Raw genomic sequence first — 21,852 nt, 5'->3', positions numbered from 1 at the left:
GCCTCTTGCCTCATCTTCAATGCTCAGTTCAGAGCGAGACTTCACACTTTAAAAAAGGCTTTTCAAGCCCCACCGGGCCAAATGAATTAACATGCCAAATGGGAGCTGAGCCATAACAAGAAAAGTCCTCTTTAAACCTTCACACTAAAAGGACACAGAGTGCAAATGGAGAAAGATGAGCTGGATCTCCATCTACTGTAAATGTGTGTTATTAACAGATGAAATGATGTGAAGATGATGATGTTGGACAGCTCCAAACACTAATCTGTTTACAAATGTGGTGAAAAATGATGGCAGCCTGAGAACTACTTCAATTAGAGCAGTTATGTTTTATTTGCTCCGTCGGAGTCCATTTTGTTCTCCCTCCATTCACACACACCTCCACACAGACTTTCCCAAGCGGCTAAATCTCTGCTGTTTATTTAATAAGGGGTGGGTTTGATAAGATAAGGCTGCTGTTTTCTTTCAGTTTGTCTATGTCGCTGTATGTCTGTCCCTATCAAATAAACTAATAATAATAATAATAATAAGAGAAGAGTGCCACCAAGACAATCTGCTCCCTGAACTGCTGCACATCTCATTGCTCAAGTCGTTTTTTCTTTTGCCTTTAGAAGCAGAGAGAAAATTGTCATTACTCTAGAATTAACATTGTATATTACATATTCACGTTCCTGTTGCTTGGGAGAAAAAATAAAAAGAAAGATGGGATTGCTTACTAAATCTGCTGAACGTTAAGGTGACTTTTTGTAACGATGCCTGTGACCACAGATATATGTGAATTCAAAATATTTTAGCATCCCTTTAATTCCTTTTGTTAAAATCCTTTCAAAATGTAATTTTTTACTGCTTTCAACAAGGAGACAATATCTATCCTTGGACAGTTACCGTAACTTACCAGTTGGCTAGTGCTGTCAATTGATTAAAAAATTTAATCAGACTCATCACACAGTAGTGTTATGATTAATTGTGATTGATCACTATGCCTAACTTTGTAAGCTTGAAATAGAAGTATGCACACAGTTCTAGTTATTGCAGAAACCTTCTTCCCTTCACCCAATTTTCTTTTTTTGTGTAGCAGAAAGTAAGTAATGTAGGATTCGGATCCCAGTTCTCAACAACCTCTAATGGTAACTTACTCCACTGCAAATGAAGACAAGTAATAGTAAACTTGTTCAGGGGACAACTGACAGATGACATGTATTTTATTTTCTAGTTCTTGGGTGTGTCACCCCTTTCTGATGCCGCCCTGGGTAACTGCCCGTATCTCCCATACAAAAACAACCACTGTATGCACATTTTCAAAAAGATGTTTAAGAACATGTTTAATTGTCTCAAACCAAATATGTCTGGCAATTCTCAGTTTCCCAGAATTTTATATTGAAGAAGGGTTAAAGTAAGTAATTTTGTTTTGACAAAAAAACTAATTTTTAAAAAAGAAAATGAGTTTGGTCACTAAAAATGGGTGACATCTGGCTACAACGTACATCACCACTGTATGCGTGGATGGCTGAATGACTGAATGTAGTGTGAAGAGCTTTAGGATTCTCCGGACAAAACAACAGGATTCGGGATGTTACACAGAGAAAACACAACCAAACACAGCAACTTTTAGACAGCAAATCCCAAGTCACTAAAAAAATGGTAGAAAAAATCAACTGAGAGGGAAAATTGATGATAAAAGAGTGAAAACAAAACTGCAGAGTCCAACAATGACACCAAAATGCTGACACTGTGCAACTGCACACTGAAAACATTGTAAAGATGATGAGTTCTGATGTTTTGTAAGGACAGAGGAAACACAGACTACTGGAGGCAAGCAAGAGGGACCAATGTAAAAAAAAAAAAGAAAAAGCATGAAAGGAAACAGACTCAAAGAAGACCACAGCAAAGGTCAATGAGAGGCAAAAAAGAGGAAGGGTGACGTCAAAACAAGGCATTAAAATTCAGAAAGTCCTTATCTGTTATGTGCTGAGTAGTTGGTGTTTACATTCACACAAAATGAGCAAACATTTTTTTTTTTGCCAATGAGTGCCGGAGATTGCTGCTGAGGCTCTGTTTTTGAAGCCATGGGCCAAGACGTGAAATTGCTTTTGTAGGCCTCAATCGATTCCTTTCATCCTTTGTCAGCGTCTAGACTGTCCTTCTCTCCCAGCTAGTTTTAAAGCCAGAAATGAGACAAAGCATGAATACCAAGATGCTAATCAGTGGGACAGGGCTGCATCAGTGACCATTAGTTGCAGCTACGACTAAAACAATGGTGGAGAATTAAATAGATACTAGACGTTTGCTTTCTGACTTTCTGAAGTCAGAAAGGTGACCTAAGAAAGCACATCTGGATCTGATCAGGATTTCTGCAAAACGTTAAAACTACATGGTCACTTAAACCGACCTCCCATTTATCACTTTTTCTCCAAGAGTTCCTGCTGTGAAAAATGATCTATGGTGGTGATGTTAGGGGGATAATGTTGCAACCCATAGGTTAAGAGCATTTGAATTTTAAGTAATTTTAAGAGGCTATAAAACAAAGATATAGAATACTAACTAGGGCTTTATGTATTTTTTAATCAAAATATCCCAGAAATCATCTGGTCAGATTTTTCATTTGATCGAACTAATGGAACTGAGCTGTCCAAAACACAAAAATCCGATATTTTTCAAATCAGTGAATGCAATCTATCTGATCTAAATGCTACCAGATCATGCTGATAACAGCACTCTTCAGTGTGTATGCTGTTACTGATGGACAAAGACAAAGTCAGCAATTCTGAGTGAAGCACAGAGACGTTATAGTTTCCATTTAAAAAGAAACTATTCTCAACAACAAGATGAGAAATGTGTGAAGCATCCAACTAAGACATAACCTTTGGCAGTGTATCATACTTAAATTGTCTTTCACTGTCTTCAATAATCAAACATGATTGATGTTATTAGTGACTTTGATGGCAAATCTCATTGGTTTCACTATATGGGTTAATCATAGTTAATAATCATTACTAATTTTGCAATCATGTTTTCCTGCTTCCATGCAGCTATAAGTCACAGATATGTTCAGATGGTATTTCCAAGTAAAATTGCAGTTATTTTATTTTTTGCACAAAAATAAATTTCTAACATATTGCAGCTCATGCAAATGTTAATTTCAGTCCCTTGTTTTCTTTGTCAAGGTAGTTATAGCTAGTTTGACTATAGCTAGTCAAATTTCAGCTACTGCTGGTCACTTCAGGGTGTTATTTAAGGATAAGAAATTGGAAAAAAAATTACTGAAGAAAATGTCCTTAACATTACACTGAAGAAACATCATGGCAGTTTCTCATTTACAGGAATAATATAGAGAATGTTGAAACTACTCCTGTGGTTGGCTGTTTGACAGTTTCCAAATTAATGAAACCAGTGTAGTGAACTCTTGTCAGTTTAGTGAACTCTTGTTTTGGTTTTAAAAAAAATTATAATCAAAAGTTCCACCTGATTGTTTGAGTCTGTTCAGTTAACCATCATAATGACAACCAGCCACCAGCAAAAACACAAACTCAAAGGCCACCATCCCACATAACAGCATGCTGCCAGTGTGAAGGGGCCACACAGAGGGTTGATGATCACACTAAATAAAAGGCCCTCCTGTCCTTCCTCTCACTCGTCCTACCATTTGCTGCCTCCCTCCCCCATGTTACTCTCCTTCACTTCCATCATTGGGTGTCTCACCAATGTGACTTCCTCCTCTGTGCTTTCCTGCCCCCCTGCTATGTGAAAACCCTGGAGCCATGTAAAGCATCCCCATGCACAGTAACGGGTGACCTCTTCTCTCCCCTCACCGCCCCATCCTTCTTCCCGCCGACGTTTCTAAAAACCCCCACGTGTCCTCTTTCCTAGGTGGTCTCTCCACAGCAATCTGTAGTCAATCCCCCGCTGTCAGGATTAGCTTGTTTGTAACCTTTTAGGTTGTCCTTTTAAAGCACAAGATCATCTCCTTACCAAAGGTGAACTGTTTTTCTCTCAGGGTTAATATTGCAGTTTATAGTTATTTTTAAGGGGAAAGTCTTTTATAAGGAAGCTTGTTTTCAATAGATTTTAAAACTAGAAACTAAAAAGTGCACCTTTAGGTCTTATGTCAAAGTAACAAGACAGAGGAGACATCTGTGATGAGGACAGGAATGGCTGCAAGACAGCAGTTATATCCACAACACTGCATTTTCCTTTCTCCTTCAGAAAAGAGCACTGCCCTGCAGTCACAACTCACGTGATGATGAGTGTGTGCAGAAAAGAAAAAAATGTGTGTGTGTATACATGTGAGAGCATTATTGGATGTCATAGTGTGCAATACACACATACGCACAGATAACTGGCAAGCTAAATTGCCCTCAGTGCTGGAATTTACCAGATGGCACTGGACACAAACCAGGACTATTACTCATGAGCTCAACCATAAGCAGAGGCAGAAAGCCAAATGGCCTACTGCTCTTTCAAGTTCAACCTGATTCTTTACTATGTCTTTCAACATCTTATAACCAGACTAGTAAAAACAATGAAAGAAATTATAAAACTGGGCTGTGTCAGGTTCAGGTTCAGTCCTGACGTCAGCTTGTGTCTGGTATCCACCTAGTCATCTTGACTGTTTCGATGAGGTTCATGTGAGCTGAAAATTTCTCTGAACACATGGAAATGTTTAACTGCAACCTACCTTTGCTCTACTTAGGCACCTGCTGTCCAAAGAGTATTTTTTAGTACCGGTAATATTATTATCCCTAACATTTGCTCTAAGTGGTTTTTCAGGACAGATAACTCGTTCCTCATGGTGATTAAGCTTAATGTTTAGTGATGTTTTCAAATCAATAAAAGACAGATTTAAACATGTTAAAAATGAATATGTTAAAAAATGTATTTTTTTGACTCTCTCAGATTTCAAACATTACAGTATTTCAATAATTTAGAAAATCCAGAGGATGATGATGTCACTTGAGAAGAAGAACATCTGAGAGTGCTTCCTGGTGTGACATCATGAAAAAGCTAAAATACCAAGAAGAAAACATTGAACCTCCACAAGTCCAAATTATCATTGGGTGGGTAAAATTTATCCAAAAGTGCAAGTCAACTAAGAACAGGAGTATTTTAATAAGTAATTATTCACAGTGAAATTCCTTTGGTGAAACAGGCTGAAAGGACTTTAAGAGCAAGAAGAAAAAAACAGATCATTGTCTGTAAATGCCCACAGGACCACAGATCTTGCTGGCACTTGCTGTGGTCTAATTAATCTAAAACGAAACTGCTAGGCAAAAATGACCATTGTTACATGGATGCAGGAGGGACTAGTGCACTTCCAATGAATAAAATGATGGTATCACGAGAAAACATTATGTTGAAATACTGGAGTGAAATGTGTCATAAGGCAGAAAATTAAATTCAAGGCACATATGAGTCACTAGCATATTGCCAAATTAGCAAATAAGTGGCTTAAGGGCAACAGTCAATGTTTTCGAGTGGAAAATCACAAAGCTTTATCTCAGTCCTATGGAAAAGTTGTGTGCAAATTTGTGAATGAGCAAAGTGGCCTATCACCCAAATTTCAACCAAACTATTGTGAGAGGCTTGTGAAAGGATGGCGTTAATGTTTCTCAAATGTTCGACATTTTAAAAGTGAAATAGCTACGAAATGTATATAAACTTCTTAATCTTGGGAAAGTTCAAAGGAAAAAAACCAAGAAAGAAAATATTTTTGCTCAAATCTTCCTTGTAGTGATCCAATTTCTTTTCATTATAATTAAATAATATTTGAAAAAAAATTAAAGAAGGTAAAAGATCTAATTTTTACCTTTATTTATACAGGAAATCTCACTGACAGGACAATCCTTAAAATCTAAAAGCAGATGATATGTAACACAGAAAACATTAGATGTATTATATGTGAGATAGCCAAAATGTGATAAAGAAATAAAAAATATTGCTGCTGCTCCTTAAAAAACACAATTTAGTATTTTATTTGCTGCAGGCCAAACTAATTCTTCACAGACATTAGGAGTTTTTTCCCCATTCATGTTTGCATAAAAACATGGAAAACAGGAATGTTTATAGGCTGAGGTTTAGTGTGTCTAGGATATCTTAACATAAACCTTTAAGAGTTCCCAATTAGTTTTGAGTTTCTGGTAATCATGTATTGTACACAACAGGAAAAGGGAAGCTCTCTGTGTGGCTACAGTAGAGGCTTCTAGATAATGAGGCAACAACAGGAAGAATGAGAGCAGTGATGAAAGGGGGAGCAGAGCAGTCAAGCTCTGTGGTGGTGTTCCATTACAAGGAAGCTAAAAGTATGGAAACATACAGGATGAAATTAGCCTAGAGCTAAATCTGGTACAATGCATGTTCTGTGCATGGACTCTCAAATAAACAAATCCACCAGCCAGGTTGTGTCCAGCATGGGGAGGCTGTCTTTTACTTAGTGATAGTTGCGGCATTTAAAAAATATGCAATAATGTTGCACTCAGTACTGTAAAAATTAGAAACTGAATACAAGTTATATGCAGGAAAGTCTTTGCAGGTTTGCAGTTGTACCGTGCTCTTTCCATATTAATGATGATTTGAACTGGACTTTGTAAGTTACTTAAAGAGTGGGATATTGATTATTTTTTAAGCTAACTCTGCTTTAAACTTCTCTACATCTTTATCTCTGACCTGTCTACTGTTCTCTAACAAATATCTGAGGCTGCCACAGAACCACTGTATTAATAAAGAGATTAAATTATCTCACTATCTGCTAATTAGGTGAATTCTGAAGGCAGCTGGTTGCATATACTCTAATTTGAAAGTACTTTGTGTGGGTCTAACCAATAAACTTGAAATAAAATACACTATAGTTGTAATGGAATAAAAATCTAAATACTTCTCACCAAGGTTGGATAAAATCTGCTAATTTTACACACCCACAAGCATACATGGCCTAGAGTAGCAATTCTAAAACCATGGAAAGCTGCTACAACTTAATATTTGGCTAAATCAGATCTATCACTTATCTCAGTGGTTTAAGTCTCCAGCCTAAGCTAACATTCTGCTGCTTCCCTTCACAACTGTTCTTCATTACAAGAAAATGAAAAGCCTGGGCAGTTTAAAAGCCCTCAATCATTGTAGTCCAAGATCCGCTGCTTCATTACAGAAAGCTAGTTCAGATAAGGAGGAACACACACACACGCACACACACACACAGAAACAAGCCCTGTCGGGATATCTGCCGGGATCATTACAGATATTCATAGTCAAAGTGCTCCATAGCATCCCACATGCAATGACAAATTTGTGCAACACAGCATGAAGGCCAAATATACCCTCTGTCCATGTGCCCTGCTCTTCAACACACACACACCCACACACCCACATGCACACACACACAGAGAGAGAGAGAGAGAGAGAGAGAGAGAAAGAGAGAGAGAAACCCCCTCTGCTCTAAACTCTCTTCAACTCTTCTGTGACCTCTGCTTCTCTATTCCTACTGTGTTTACCAAGATCTCTGTGTGAACGTCCAAAAATCAAAATGTGTCATACCAGGAAGGCAAAATGGAGCAAAAACACCAAAGTTGGATAAAGGCAGGAAATAAACTGAAATTATCTGATTCAATTTAGTGTAATAGCCTCAAACTCGTGTAAAAAAAGAGTTTCTTCAAGATTAGTGATTTGCGCTACACAGTGCCAGGTAAAATTATTCATATTCCTTGACACATTTTGTCACAGGACCACAAAGTTTTCTGTGACACACTTAGCACATGTCACAACTGGGATTTTATGCAACAGACCAACAGAAAATAGCAGATAAGTAAGGTTTAGTCTAACTTTAGAAATAACAGATCAGAATACACTTGTGAATTTGTGTCCAAACACAACTAAATAAAATCAAAATGCAAACCAACAAAGAGACAAAAGTGATTGGACAAAGGTTAGTCAATTTAACATTAATATAAGACACCAGCTTAAACAAGCTTAAACAATGTAATTACTACAGAAAATGTTATGCCTTTAGAAAAAAACACTTCATGCTGACACCATGTAGGAAGCTGGGGTGCATTTCAAATTGCTAAACCCCATTGCACATTTACACATTATTTATTTATTTATTTTGATGTACTTGTTTACCAAAACAGCAGTAAAAGTCAATTCAAGTTTTTCTTTACATTGTAGCATCACTGTGGGGGTTTTTTGTGCATTAAAAAACAATTTTCATGACTGACAATGCAGCACAGTAAGAATCAGGGCAAAGAAAGGCTATTGGTGACGTGTAGTAGGTCAGTTATGTTTGACCATTACTTGAATGTTTTTATAATTTACGTCTGTCCTGTTTCTTAGTCCTTCTATTTCTGTCATTACACAAGTACAGGACGTTCAAATTTCAAGACATATTTTAAGTACCAATTTAGAAGTAGCAACTTGTACCAAAAAATAGTCAGAAAGGGACATTTGATTCATGCTTGCTGGCTGTTCTGACGCAAAACACACACTCATAGCGTGTGCAAGCAGAGTAGAGCTTTAATAAAAATGTCCCCTCAGCTGGAAATTGTTTCCAGTCCAGCTGAAAGGCCCCTTTTATTAAGCTGGTAGTACACCAACCCCTTCCCATCCTCTACTTTTCCTCCACATACACACACACATACACACAAGGACAGTTCTCTATTCAGTAATCAAAATTGTTCATTTGTGTATTTTGCTTAACAAACATTCAAATGATTACAGCTTTAAAGCAACATTTAAAGTTGTACTTTAAATGTAGCTTTAAAACATTTCAAGTTCTACTTTGTTTTAAAGCTGTAATAATTTGAACTCATTTGCAAATAAAAATAACTACGTAATTGCAATACTGCCCAATCAACATACACAGAACATTATTGTATTGTTTTAGTCCTGATTTTTTTTTAACATGTCACTTTGTGACCTTTTCACAAGTCCAGTTTCCTTTCCACTTTTTACTTTCAAATCAAAGTATTAATCATCATTTCAAATTATCTCCAAAAACAACTTTCTTGACTAATAAACTTTTTGCCATCTTCTTCCAATGAAACTCCGAGTTTGATCATTTTATTTTTTCTGTTTATAGACCATAATTAGGACAGTACTTGAGGAAATAAATTACACATGTAATATAGTTTTAGGTATTTTTAATTTAACAAGGATCAAATGTTACAGTTACAGGAGCGGAGAACCATATGGTCCCTTAGATCAGGGTTCCTAAACAGTGAAATTACAACTCATTTCAAATGTTTTGATTTTTGTTTTGTTTATGTCACATTTTGGACATTTAAGCAAAAATGTTTGGTTTAGCTTGCAGGTTTATTAGCTACATATATATCACAAACCATGAAAAAGCAACAATAAAATTAATTTGGCATTGCAAATTAAAGGTTATTTCAAAGCTTTGGAATCTGAATTAGTTTAGATCAGCTCCATTTCAAAATTTATGATGCAAGCATATATGCTGAGTCATCCAGGACTAGGCAATCATAAGTAGAAGGCACCTGAACTTTTTAACCTCGGGAAACAAAAGAAGGCTAGTTGACCTCCACACTTAGGATGAAAAAATGTGGAATGGAGTGTCTGGAAATGCATGTATATATTTATTTTGATGACCCATACCTTTCCAGATCTAGGAAAATGACACTTTTCCAGGCTTGTTCCATCCAAACTCTTGGATGCAGCTCGGATTGTACAACGATGTGGAGCAACAACGAACCAGTGTGGGTGTTTCCACAGCCGGCAATGCCGACAGCAAACACGTCACTCTCAACAGGAAGGACAGGTTGTGCTTTGGCTGTGTTTTTATGCAAATATGAACATGCATAATGGTGTGGACAGAACACATACACACACAGGCAGATCAGAACAGGCTGCAGGCCTAAAGGGCTTAGTAAGCAGGAGTGGGCGTGTTAGAGAACGCCTGTATATTACTCACACCCACTCCCACTCATGTATGTCACATTCAAAGTCTAAATCTTTGACATAAAAACTGAACAATGGTCCCACTTTTCTCTCCTCCGTTGTTTTTTTAGGGAGGCTACACACGCAAGGCATCGGATCATTTTCAGACACATTTTATATCTGGTGAATTTAAAAAGCTTTAGTACATACCACGTAAATAACCTGTCAAAAGGGATCAGGAGAAGAATCTAGAAAAGTACCAGATGTTTCCTCTTGAAAGCTTTTTCTCCCTAAATTCAACATATTCCTCAACCTTGGCAAAGACATTAATGGCAATATTTTTTTTACTGGCTTATGAAACAAGGAGATTTTCTAGAGGAATATGACTTATTCTATAATTTATTAATATTATAATTACAATTATTATGCAACCTGGATTTAAGTGTCATAAAGATAAAATTTTTTGGTGTGCTATTTAATTTGTGGATGGTATTGTGTGTCAGGGCTCTTTGAATCACTACAATTAATTTCAGAGAGCTGAGTTAATTAGTTTGTCTGGTGAGATCAATTAAAGGAAATCTATTTAAGAAAGATGTTCCACATTATTAAGCACTTTCTGACTCTTCTCTAAAGTCGTGAAATATGGATGATGAACTAAAGAAGAAAAACTTGGTTGTAAGTCATTGAAATGAGCTTCCTCCATAGGGTGTTTCAACTCAGCCTTAGTGATAGGGTGATAGAGTCGCTGAAATGGTTTGGACATATGCTCAAGATGCTTTCTGGGAGGATTCCTGGGCATGTCCCACAAGGAGGAGACTTAGAACTCTCAAGAGGGACTATAAATCCCTTATGGGCTGGAAATGCCTTGGGGTCCTGCAGGAATGACCTGGAGAGTGTCACAGGGGGAAAGAAATGCGCAGATTCACAACTGGACCTCTGATCACTGCGTTACTTAATCGTAAATAATGTGTCTCGCCTTCATGCTACAAGTTTAGATCAACCAAAAATCAAGGTTAAGAGAAACAAAGCTCTTTCATAGGAAACTATAATACTGAGATGTATGTAATAATACGTCTTTGGAGAATGGCTTTCATTTTCTTGAAGAAGGTAAGACAGGATATACATGCTGCAGCACATGCTGAAATGACCATCACAAGGGCAAGCATATGTCATAAGAACTATTCCAAAAGCAGTCGATAGACCAGAGCGTCTACATGAGACTCCCTGCTGGTGCTGGGGACACATCAATATGAGACTGAATTAACTCAAAACAATTAAAAGGGACTGCGAGACAGTATGTCGTTCCAAAAGCCTGACAAATATGCTGATGAAAGATTTGTTAAGGTACAGGTACTGTCGATTCAAAACCTAATGTAATTCAATCATCCTGGAAATATGCAGAACGGCCTCAGCCACCAAAAAGATCGACAACATTTCATAGATGTTTTCTTCCATTCACATTAATTAAAATAAATCCTTACTGTTCAACCGTGAAGTTGAACTATTGTTTTATCTACCGCCTGGCCCCACCTGTCAGCGTTTCAACATCATGTCACAAATTTTCTAGCACATTTTTAATGAATATGAATCAGCACAACTCCTGCCCCTTCAGAGCTGCAAACAAGACTATCCATGGCTCTGTGAGATCTACATGTGACAGTGTCAGAGTCGATATATCAGCTGCGCCACCAGGGCAGCATGACGTAATCCTGATGTGTGACTCAGACTGCCAACACATGGCATCAGCAATACAAGCACATCCACCAACATGCTTCGTCCAACTGGCACTCTCGTGACTCTGTGGATCTCCAAGCCCCAACCGTCTTTAAATGTGTCAATCAAAGTCCGGTTAGAAACGCCGACCCGAGGCTGAAGACCTCTCTCCATCTCTGGCTGCTCTGTGTCGCACATGATGAGTTAAGCTGAAGTTGCCATTCAGGACACGGAGAGCTGTTTTCAGCAGCAAGGATTCCCCGTCCCATTGTTCTGTCAGCACAGACCAACACACAGCTCACCTCTGACCCTGACCTCTGGCCTCTTTGTGTGTGTCTGTTTAGCTTGGGGTGGGTCAATGTGGGAATAGACTGTGAACCACACACAGAGAACCTTCCAGCCTCACAATGATAGTAATCGATAGTTATGTGTTACGCGCAATAGATTTAGAGCGCATTAAGCTATTTCCAAGTAAAAGTTTACACTAAGTTTAAAGCTAAAACCACAAAAAATTAACAGAAAACTAAAAAGCATGGTGACAAGTGGAAATAAATGTAACTTTCAAGATTATTTCAGGATACGTGCTTCATTTTACAACAATGTGAAAAGTTTACACAATATTCAGAGCCTTATCCAGAAATGTTCAATGTTATCAATGTTTAATCTTAGTTTTTAGACATCTCAGGAAAAGAAAATGATTTCATAGAACCCTGCCAACACCATAACCTTTCCCTGAAGAAAAAAATTAGCTTAGCTAAAGTAACTTTAGTGAAATGCTTCTTGTAGCCATCGGCCAGTCTCTAATTTCTATCTGATGACAGTTTGCCGCACTCCTCACTCTCAGCTGTGAGATGTTTCACAGTTTTCTTGTATCTGCAGCCCATTTTAAGTCACTCCAAATAATCTCATTGAAGTCAAAACCTAGTCTTTGACTCAGACCAGAACTTTCCATTTCTAATTTTAAGCCAGTTCTTGGTGGATTTACTGTTATGTTTTGAGTCACTTTCATTTTGCAGGGTCAAGTTATACTTGTGCTTAATTATTTCTTTAGAGATGATCTCACAATTTCCAAAAGCAGCCTCCTTTATATACCATTGTGGACTCTATGATGATGAACTGCCTTTGTCCTGCTGAAGCAAAAGATCTAAAAACCTTGACACTTCTAGCCCAGTCCTTCATGTGGATATGAAGTAATGTTCTCTGAATGCAGTATTTGGCTTACATGTCCTCTTTTTTGCTGTCCAAATATTTCAATTTGTTCGTCAAGAACATTAGTCTAGAAGTTCCATCTTCTCTAGGGCTGACTTTAGTCTAGTCTTTATCTAATTCTTTGAAAGCATCAGTGTTTTTCTCGTGCACATACCATGAAATAGACTGGTGCAGTCTCTTTCTGATTATTCAGGCGTGCACTTTCACATCAGCAGCAGGAGCCTGCTATAGGTCCCATGACACCGTTTGAGTCTTTTTTTTTTTTCAACACTTATTTTAGTGCCTTGCGGTCTGCTGGCAGATTGAAGTTGTTTGGATGGTTAGAACTGTGCATGTTGCCAGTTTGTTGAATTTCCTCCATAGCCAGATTAATTTCTGGGCAGTGGAAAGGGTGATTTCAACATCTTTGAACCTTTTAATCTTCTTTCTGAAGGAACCAGATAGCTCTTTGAATCTCATGAAGATGTTCACACTTACTTCAGCACATCAAACATTTGAAGCAAACCTGCTTCAAAAGTATTGACGTTCTCATCATATGAACCAGATTTAATCTCTGTGGGTATTTTTAACCATTTTAAGAAGGAGTGAAGAATAAAGACAAGGGTCTTTGATCATTTATTGTCAGCTTTTTTTTACAATACAAAACTCACTTGGCTATACATTACTTGAATTTTCCAATGCTGTTTAAATTTCTATAAAATTTCAATATGTTCAAAAATTAGAAAACACAGGCTGCAAAGAATGCAACTCATTGGTCTATAAGAAAAAGACTTTTATTCTGTGAGTTTTGTTGGCAGAGTTAAAAAGAACAAACTTAATTTGCCAAGCATTAAAAGAATTAGATTAGAAACAAAAAATTATTAAAACACAAGTCTGCGGTCAAAATGACAAACCTCTATTGAAGTAGGTTTTCACTGAGGCGTGATCAAAAAAAGGATGTAAAGCGTTTTGGCTCTCAGTCATTGCTCACTCAGTGGGTAGTAGTCAGACACTGTCATTTGGGCAGTGGTGAGAACATGTTAATTTGTGTAGGTGGTGACACTGAGCCCTGACTCATTTGGACCAAGAGGTACGACAGAACATTTTAGCCCCTCAAACACAAGGCAACAGTCTTCCCAATGCCAAATTTCAAATATGTAATAATCGGCAGATTTGGAGTCACAGGACTTTAGACATTTGACAACTTTTTTTTTTTAATTAAAACTTTTATAACATTTGTTCAGAGAATATTATGCTAACATCTGTACCCACGGCTGTTGTTCGTCAAGAACATTAGTCTAGAAGTTCCATCTTCTCTAGGGCTGACTTTAGTCTAGTCTTTATCTAATTCTTTGAAAGCTGTTGTTGATCTTTTGAAAAATATTAAATGTGACCACAGGGAGCGCTGCATTAAGAAATAAATACACCTGCCTGCAGAGTTATTGATGTGTTATTGTGTCAACTTAGCTCTTGTTACTGTGGGCAATATTGGCTTCTCTTTTGTTTTATACAGTCCCAAAATAAATATTATGTTGCTCTTTTACTCTGGTTTTGTGGATGACAACTTCTCCATCAAATTTAAGATAAACAGAAGCATGTTTTGCAGTAACGCCAACATCCTTCTTATTCTTGACAGATCTAGATTTATGGTAAAATTACAATTTTACCAATAAGTTTTTTCTTACAGGAAAAACTTATTGTTTTTTTTTTTAAGTTGAATCTGACAGAGAGACTGCACTGGAGGTAAAATATTAATGGAATGGGAAGGAGGCCTTCCAAATACAAAAACTTAGAGGTAACTACAAAAATAATCAAAATACCAATACAAGCATGCAAAAGGCAGATCAGCAATTATAAAAACAAATTGATTACAGTTATCCCAATAAATACCTTCCTAGTAGTTATTGTAAAGGCTATAAATAATTTTCAACATGCCATTTTTGCGAAAATATAAACTGAGAAATTGTCTTTTCAAAATTCACACCCTTTTAGCATCGCTTTAGCTATCATTTTCTGTCAAAATAAACATTGTAGTTCAACAGAAAACAGGAGTACACCTAAATCTGCCAGGGGAATAAATCATTTGGGTTTAACTGTAAATGAGTTGACATTAAATCAAATTGTAGAAAAGGAATTATCATACGTGTCACTCTGTGTGGGGGTTTATGTTTACTGTGGGATATCATGTCTCCTGATGGTCCATTCATCCTGTTCTATCCAAACCAAACGTGCTTTATTCCTCTAATGTGTCTGCACTAGCCCTGATCTTTTCTCTCATACTTGCCACATACCTGCAGTGCCTCCTCTACATACTTGCCTTCAGACCTGCGGTCCAGGCAACCCCCTGTTGCCATGGGGAACACTTCGACCTTGTCAGCACTTCTGGGGTATGTCTCCCCCCTCCTCTTATTCTTCACAGTTTTTGTATCCTTTCACCCCTCCCTCTTTTCACTCCGTTGGAACCCATCCTCCATTCTTGAGGGAAATGACTGTTCCTTCTTCTTTTCTTTCTCTCAGATTCATTCACCCACAGTGTTTGGCACCAGCAGTCTCCTCTCCTCCTACTCTAACTCCTACTCCATAGAGTCTTTCTAAGAATGCGTATACTACTGGGTTTTTCTGACTAAGGGAGCTGGAGGAAATTGAAAGAGAATGTGCATCTGCTGCCGATTTCAGCTGCACAGGATCAGTGAGATTCTGATAGCTGATATTTGCCTGAGTTTCCTTGGGGAACACAAGGAGCTCATTTGATGTATAGACAGAGCTCCACCATGGAGGGAAGTAATTGTTCTGGAGATTAAGAAGCCTTAAATGTCTTACTTATGTGCAGAACTTGACCTTTATGTTTCTGCCATGGGCATATTAACAGCAAGAACCAGGTACAGGATGACCTGGAGTGAATAAAACCTATTATAAACAATGTTTGAAACTAGGAAGCTAGTGAACTCAGGAATGTACCACCAAGTAAATGAACTTTACTCTGGGTGTTGATGTCAAATTACGTAATAATAATTTGATACTTCCCCTTAGAGGAAAATTCAAGCAAGAGCTGTAAACCCAGCTGGTAAGAGATTTAGAGTGATGTTTAATGACCCTAGAGGCTCAAACTCAAAGTCCCTCTCCTGGTCACCACCTAACTGTTGATAAATAGAAGAATAATACAGCCACCATACGCACATCTTTTAAAAGAAGTAGATTTCTTACACCACAAATCCTCACAAATTCAACAGTAACATTTTCTATGAATGTTAGACTTTTATTTCTACAGAGGTTGGGAAGGGATTGATGGATGGACAAAACACACACTGCGTCTCTGCCTTATCACACTTGAATCAAATAATAAAGCCACTAATAGGACTCAGGTAAGTTCAGCTGAATTGGATGAGACATGAGAAAAAAAATTGTGGCTCACAGCGACGAGACTTGAAAAATTGATAAAGAGACAGAAGTTTGAAAAAGCAGATATTTCTCCAATCTCAACTGGAAATACTCAAATCCTACACTTCTCCACAGAGCGCAAAACAGAACCTTCTAATAATGTTCTTGTGGAGTCGTTCGGAATAGACCGTCAGTCAGGACGGATCAGAAAATGAAAGATTCAGCTCATAATCTGTGGAAAATCCACATGCTTTGCTATTAGATGCCTTTGCACCGGCTGGACCATGTAAACGCCGAGGTCAGCTCTCGGATATGGCGACAAAATGAACCTGCTGTTCAGTGGGAGGTGGTGGGAGGGATGTGGGGGTGGTCAGCTGAGTGTGGACGGGCAACAACACATGCACAGCTGGGATAGCTGATCTTGACATAGGGGCACATTACGCAGTTTATCCTTTCTAAACATAGACCTGGCAGTATTCTTAGTGCCAAACGTCTGCTAGGAGCAAAGATGACAGACATGCAACTCCCAGATTGGAATTACTTTACCTTAATCCAGCTGGATGCATTTTATGACTGTAATCTGGTGCATTTCTTACCCATGTGAGCATGACATCAATCTTTATGATGAGAGCTCATAAAACCAACCACTGTTGAAGAGCTGGTGTGACGCAAGTTAATATGTCACATGAAGATGGACATTAAGTGTCTGAAGAGTCTTCTTAGGTCGGATGATGATGACCCTGGTCTGAAGAGGTCACCATGTAACTCAGCACAACATCACTACATCTAAGTTGTAACATGGCAGCTAAGATTCAATTACCATTCATTCTAAAGTAAGGGGAGAAAACAGCCCCAAGACAACTGAAGGTTAATCTCTTCTGAGACTACATTTATTTAATAAAAACTAAGCCATGATGTGGAAGAGATGTGTGAAAAATAAAAACAAGAAAAAACAAGCTGAACTGAAACCCAGTGCTGCATGCTTTAACACAATGTCAAGGTGAAGAGATGACAGCCATGATTAGAGAAGCAATTGTTTATCTGTTTGGCGGGAGTTAAAAGGTCAATGCTATGTGGACTGGACGTGCACATTTTCTCCATGAATAAACATTATATCTTGCAATGCTAAGAGAAAAAGCCATAGCAGTCTATTTCAGATTCCACAGATCTCCATTGGCATTTGAAATGTTAAAGCTCGTAGTAGTACAATTGGAAAAAAACTGAACAGGTATATATCTTTTAATAGTTAGCAGAGAAAAAAATTCTTCCACTAAAACAACCTGACAGCATATTTTGTGTCACTGAATTTCAACTTATGAACACTTCTGAACAACGGTTCTTTAGACATTGGAATCTGAAATAAAGGTGACTGAACATGTTTGATGTGATTCACTGAGGAAAACTACTGAAACTGTTTATTAAATTTTAATATGCATTCCATTTTGTGATACCAATACCACAAATAATACTACTTCATTTGTTTTTAGGGAGTTTATTATACTTTTATTTAACTTATCTGATAAACATCACCTTCTTTTTCTGATGTAGCAGAAATGTCACTGTCATAATCCTCAAAGTAATGCTGCCATTTTCAAAAGGTCACTTATTTATCTTTCTCAATTAATCATTTACCCAGTAAAACATAGGAAAATGTCCAAGATAAACCATTACAACAGAAGTTAAAAAGCAGCGACTTTAGGAGTCAAACAGTTCATAACTCACAGATCTTGCATAAGTGTTCATGTTCCTTGAACCTTTCCACAGTATAAACACAAACAACAAGGCGTTTTATGAGGAAGTTTATACAATGGATGAACACAATGTTGATCTAGAACTCAATAGATCTGAACAGGAAGGAAAATTATGAAATGTTAAAATCTGAATAGTGTGGCATTCATTTGTTTTCAGTCCATCTGCATCCCTTCTAGAACTGTTATTTACTACAGCTGCAAGTCTCAAGGTACTTCTGTAAATGTTTTGTTCATTAACCAACAGAAAGGTAAAGACTTTTGCCCATTTTGGCTGCAACATAGCTCAACTTCACCAATATTGTTTAGAGAGCATTTATGAACTTCAATTTTCAAGTATTACTACATATTCTAAGTTGGACTTTCTCTGGACTTTGAGTGGACCACTCAAACTCATGAAAATGCCCAGTCTTATACCCAATCAAGTGATCAGAAAAGCATCTCCGCAGCATGATACTGCAATCCCCGGTGTATGTAGGGTAATGATCACTGTTAGCTTTTCCTACACAGTCTGTTCCATGGAAGCCAAAAAGGTCAGCCTTGTTCTCGTCTGATCGCACCACATTCTTCCACGTTTGATGCGTCACGGACCTTGTGGTAAACTACAAACAAGGGCTTATGGCTTTATTTCAACTGTGACTTTTTTCCTGCCAGATTTGTGGCGTCTACAACTAGAAGACCTGTCAACAAATTCTCCCACACAAACTGTGAACCTCTGCAGCCCCTCCAGAATGACCGTGGGCCTTTTGGCTGTTTATTCCAATTAAAGGTCTCAAACTTAACTCGGTTTTAAACTTTGCCATATCTTCATACTACAGATTGGGCCTTCACAAAGCAACTATATCTACAGGGCAATTAAATTATACACAAAGTGAGCTCTATTGTGACTAAATATATGATCTCTGCAGCAATCAGATGCAATTGGCTGTTTTAAAGGATATAATAACATAGTAACAAAAATTTAAAGATGGATTTTAATGTTTGTATAATTTTTCTTCAACTTTTCACTATTTTTGTTTTAATCTACCATATACAATCTAGACAAAATACAGAGAAGTTTGAGCTTTTAATGTCAGGAAATAAGAAACAATAAAGAAGCATAAATACTTTCAGAAGGCACTATATATTCAATTTGCAGCTGCTTTAAACAGAGAAGTAAAACCCAATAGTTTGAGGAACTGTATATTTTTTTAATTATAAATGTGTGCATCCTGTAACTTTTTATGACAGGATATAGTCCAACCAAAGGTCTAGTTCAACATCATAAATAAAAGAACAGGAGACTTGTGGAGTGCCTTACAACTAGAATCAATGGCTTCTTTAAACTGTACTGTACCCACAATATTCCTTCCCTATTGGTCAAGTTGTAAAAGTTATGTTTCGTTTATAGGGAACTGAGTAAAGCATGACTAACTCAAACTTTGAGCCTAACAAGGAAGTGCAGTTGGAAATCACAGTAACAAAAGCAGACCCATGAGCTATGCTTCTATGTTGCGCTTTTAGAGTCAGGAACCCCACTGGAAATTATTGGCTTTATATGATACAGAACTGACATCCAGTCATTTATCTCACCGTGTCCGCTGAGGTGCTGCCCGACATTCTGAAGGTTTTTTCTGGTGCTCACACGTTCATGCACCCCGCTCTCACACAGCAAATGTCCCCTTTTTGCTCCTCGGTGTTTGTGGAAGAAAAGCGTCCTCTGTGGGGTTTATGGCAGGAGACAGTCACAATGTATTATTCCTGCTGACTTCTACTGTCTCTCTCTCTTTCTCCAGTCACAACAGTGAGGTAGTCAAGACAGTATATAAAACCTTCTTCCTCAATATGATTGCACAATCATTTCATTAATTAATCCTTCAATAGGTGTCTATCGAGGAGACGTTAACGTTAATGGTGTTAGCTGTCGACCCGAGGGCCTCTTTCGACCCTCCAATCATCAACAATATTCCGTTGAAGGATAGGTGTCTACGCCATGCGAAAAAAAACAATACTGCTGGTACATCCGGATCTTTTTTCCTCTCTCTCTCTCGCCCTCGCTCTCTCTGTCGGCAAAGAAGGAGAATATAAATATCCTCAAGAATGACGGCTGCTGTCCTCCGTTTCACTCTGAAACGTCCAGGTGGAGGCAGAAAAAGAGAGTGAAAGGCTTAAATGTTGTCGTTCCTTGTTTTTAAAGTGCGTGGATAATTGTCGGTGTTGTTACGGACCGCAATGCTGCACCTTTACAACACTCTCAGCTGTCATTCTGCCTTGAACCTAACGTAAAGCTCTTTACGTTAGACAGGTATAGCGCTTCCGGTATGGACTTTCAAAATAAGGTTTTTATTTTTCTGAAAAGTTTTTTTCTTTTGTATGAGCTACTCCAACATATTTTCGTCCGTGTTATTTGACTCTAATAACACCGAATTATGTTAAATTAAACAAAACAAAAAACAATTTATTTTAGTATTAAATAAAATTTTAACTCGTTGCATTTACACGCAATTAATATTTTGGAATTTATTTCTGCTGATTTTGATGGTTATAAGCCCAAAATTGTTCTAACTGAAAAATTTGAATATTATTTCGACTGTAAACAATTTTCCCATTTAGGTACAGAATTTGCCTGACTGAGTTCCTTTTGCATGGACTTTTGCTATGAAGGTCACATGAATACATGTAGGTCATATGAATACATTTTATTTATGAAAAAAATAATCTAAATAAATTTCATGTGGTAAGTAATTGTATCCTTGTTTATTTCTCCCCTTTTCATAGTTAAAATACACCTTGACACTCCACAGCAACCAGGCCTCTTCATACCAATGAGCTAAGCCGCAAGGAAATAAAACAGTTAAGATGACTCTTTTAAAAAAGCATTTTAGATAAAAGCTGTGGTATTTTGTTTGGTTGTTTTTTGGGTAACTTATCGTTACCACATTTAAATTTCATATATTGAAATATTTATATTAAAATTTGTAAGGTACAGTATGTAGTATTAGAAAAAATAGGTTTTAAAAATGGCCTTTTATTTTATTGCTTCTTTGCATTCGAATGTTATATAATTTTCCAATCCTCCATTAATATTTTTTAAATATATACGGAATTTGAACGCTATAGTCTCCACAGTTAAGAAGGCGTTTTATTTTGAATTCAAGACTCCTCTACATCCTTGCTCGGTATTTCTCTTTGTGCTGCTTTACATAGTCCTGCTCAAGAACATGGCGACAGTCCACCAAAGTGGAGTCTTAACAGAATTGAAGATAGTACTTTTTATTATTATTGAGAAGGGACCAGAGAAGGGATGAGAGGAAAGAGGTTTCCTCCGTGTATTATCAAATGTTTACAGGGAAAAGAGTTTTGATTTGGTTACAAGATGGATTTTGTCTCTCCAAAAACTCAAGACTAAGGAAGCTTTCTTGGTTTATGTTAAAAGTGCAATTTAATTAACATTTTGTTAAGCTTTTTTTCAGTGACAAAGATTATAAACCTTATTAATCACTAAAGATCAAACGTTTTTCAGTTATTCTCATCCTGAGCAAATATTGGACTTAATAACTTAATTCTGCTCTGAACTGGAAGTGGTGCTTCATAACATAACAATATGTTTTATATAGCTGAATAAGAGGTAGTCAGACAATGTAAAGATTACCTCTTGTGCATCAAAGAGAAAAGAGACACTAAAGGTCTTTGTCAAGCTGTGTGATCAGAGCCAGTTTTTAATCAGTATCTTCCAAAATTCAAATTTACTACAAGTAGTTTCTGAGAAGAGGTGCTATTAAGAAATAATAATCAAGATATTTATGGATTAGATATAGCAGGATTTTAATATAATCTTGATAAAGTACTAGTGTTTGTCTATGGCTCTGTGTGTGGTTCTGTGTTTGTTATTGCCAGTGTGTGTATACGGGGTCAGGATGCCTATCAACAGCAGGTCCGTCCTCTCCCCAGTGGACTGATTGAA

At 37.4% G+C, this 21,852-nt stretch overlaps 1 protein-coding gene across 1 annotated transcript in view; it reads right to left on the bottom strand.

Annotated features, from left to right (window-relative positions):
- The window catches only part of ubl3a (ubiquitin-like 3a), a 36,064-nt gene extending 15,841 nt beyond the window's left edge, over positions 1-20,223 (bottom strand). The window contains exon 1 of the mRNA XM_044140103.1: positions 19,482-20,223. Coding sequence (XP_043996038.1) covers positions 19,482-19,508 — 27 coding nt within the window. The 5' untranslated portion in view covers positions 19,509-20,223. The remainder of the gene's footprint in view (positions 1-19,481) is intronic.
- Positions 20,224-21,852: the final 1,629 nt, after the last annotated feature.

The sequence above is a fragment of the Gambusia affinis genome, linkage group LG15, assembly GCF_019740435.1.
Source record: "Gambusia affinis linkage group LG15, SWU_Gaff_1.0, whole genome shotgun sequence".
NCBI lineage: Eukaryota > Metazoa > Chordata > Actinopteri > Cyprinodontiformes > Poeciliidae > Gambusia > Gambusia affinis.
Note: the sequence above shows the minus strand (reverse complement) of the source record. Positions and strands in the feature narration are given on the sequence as shown.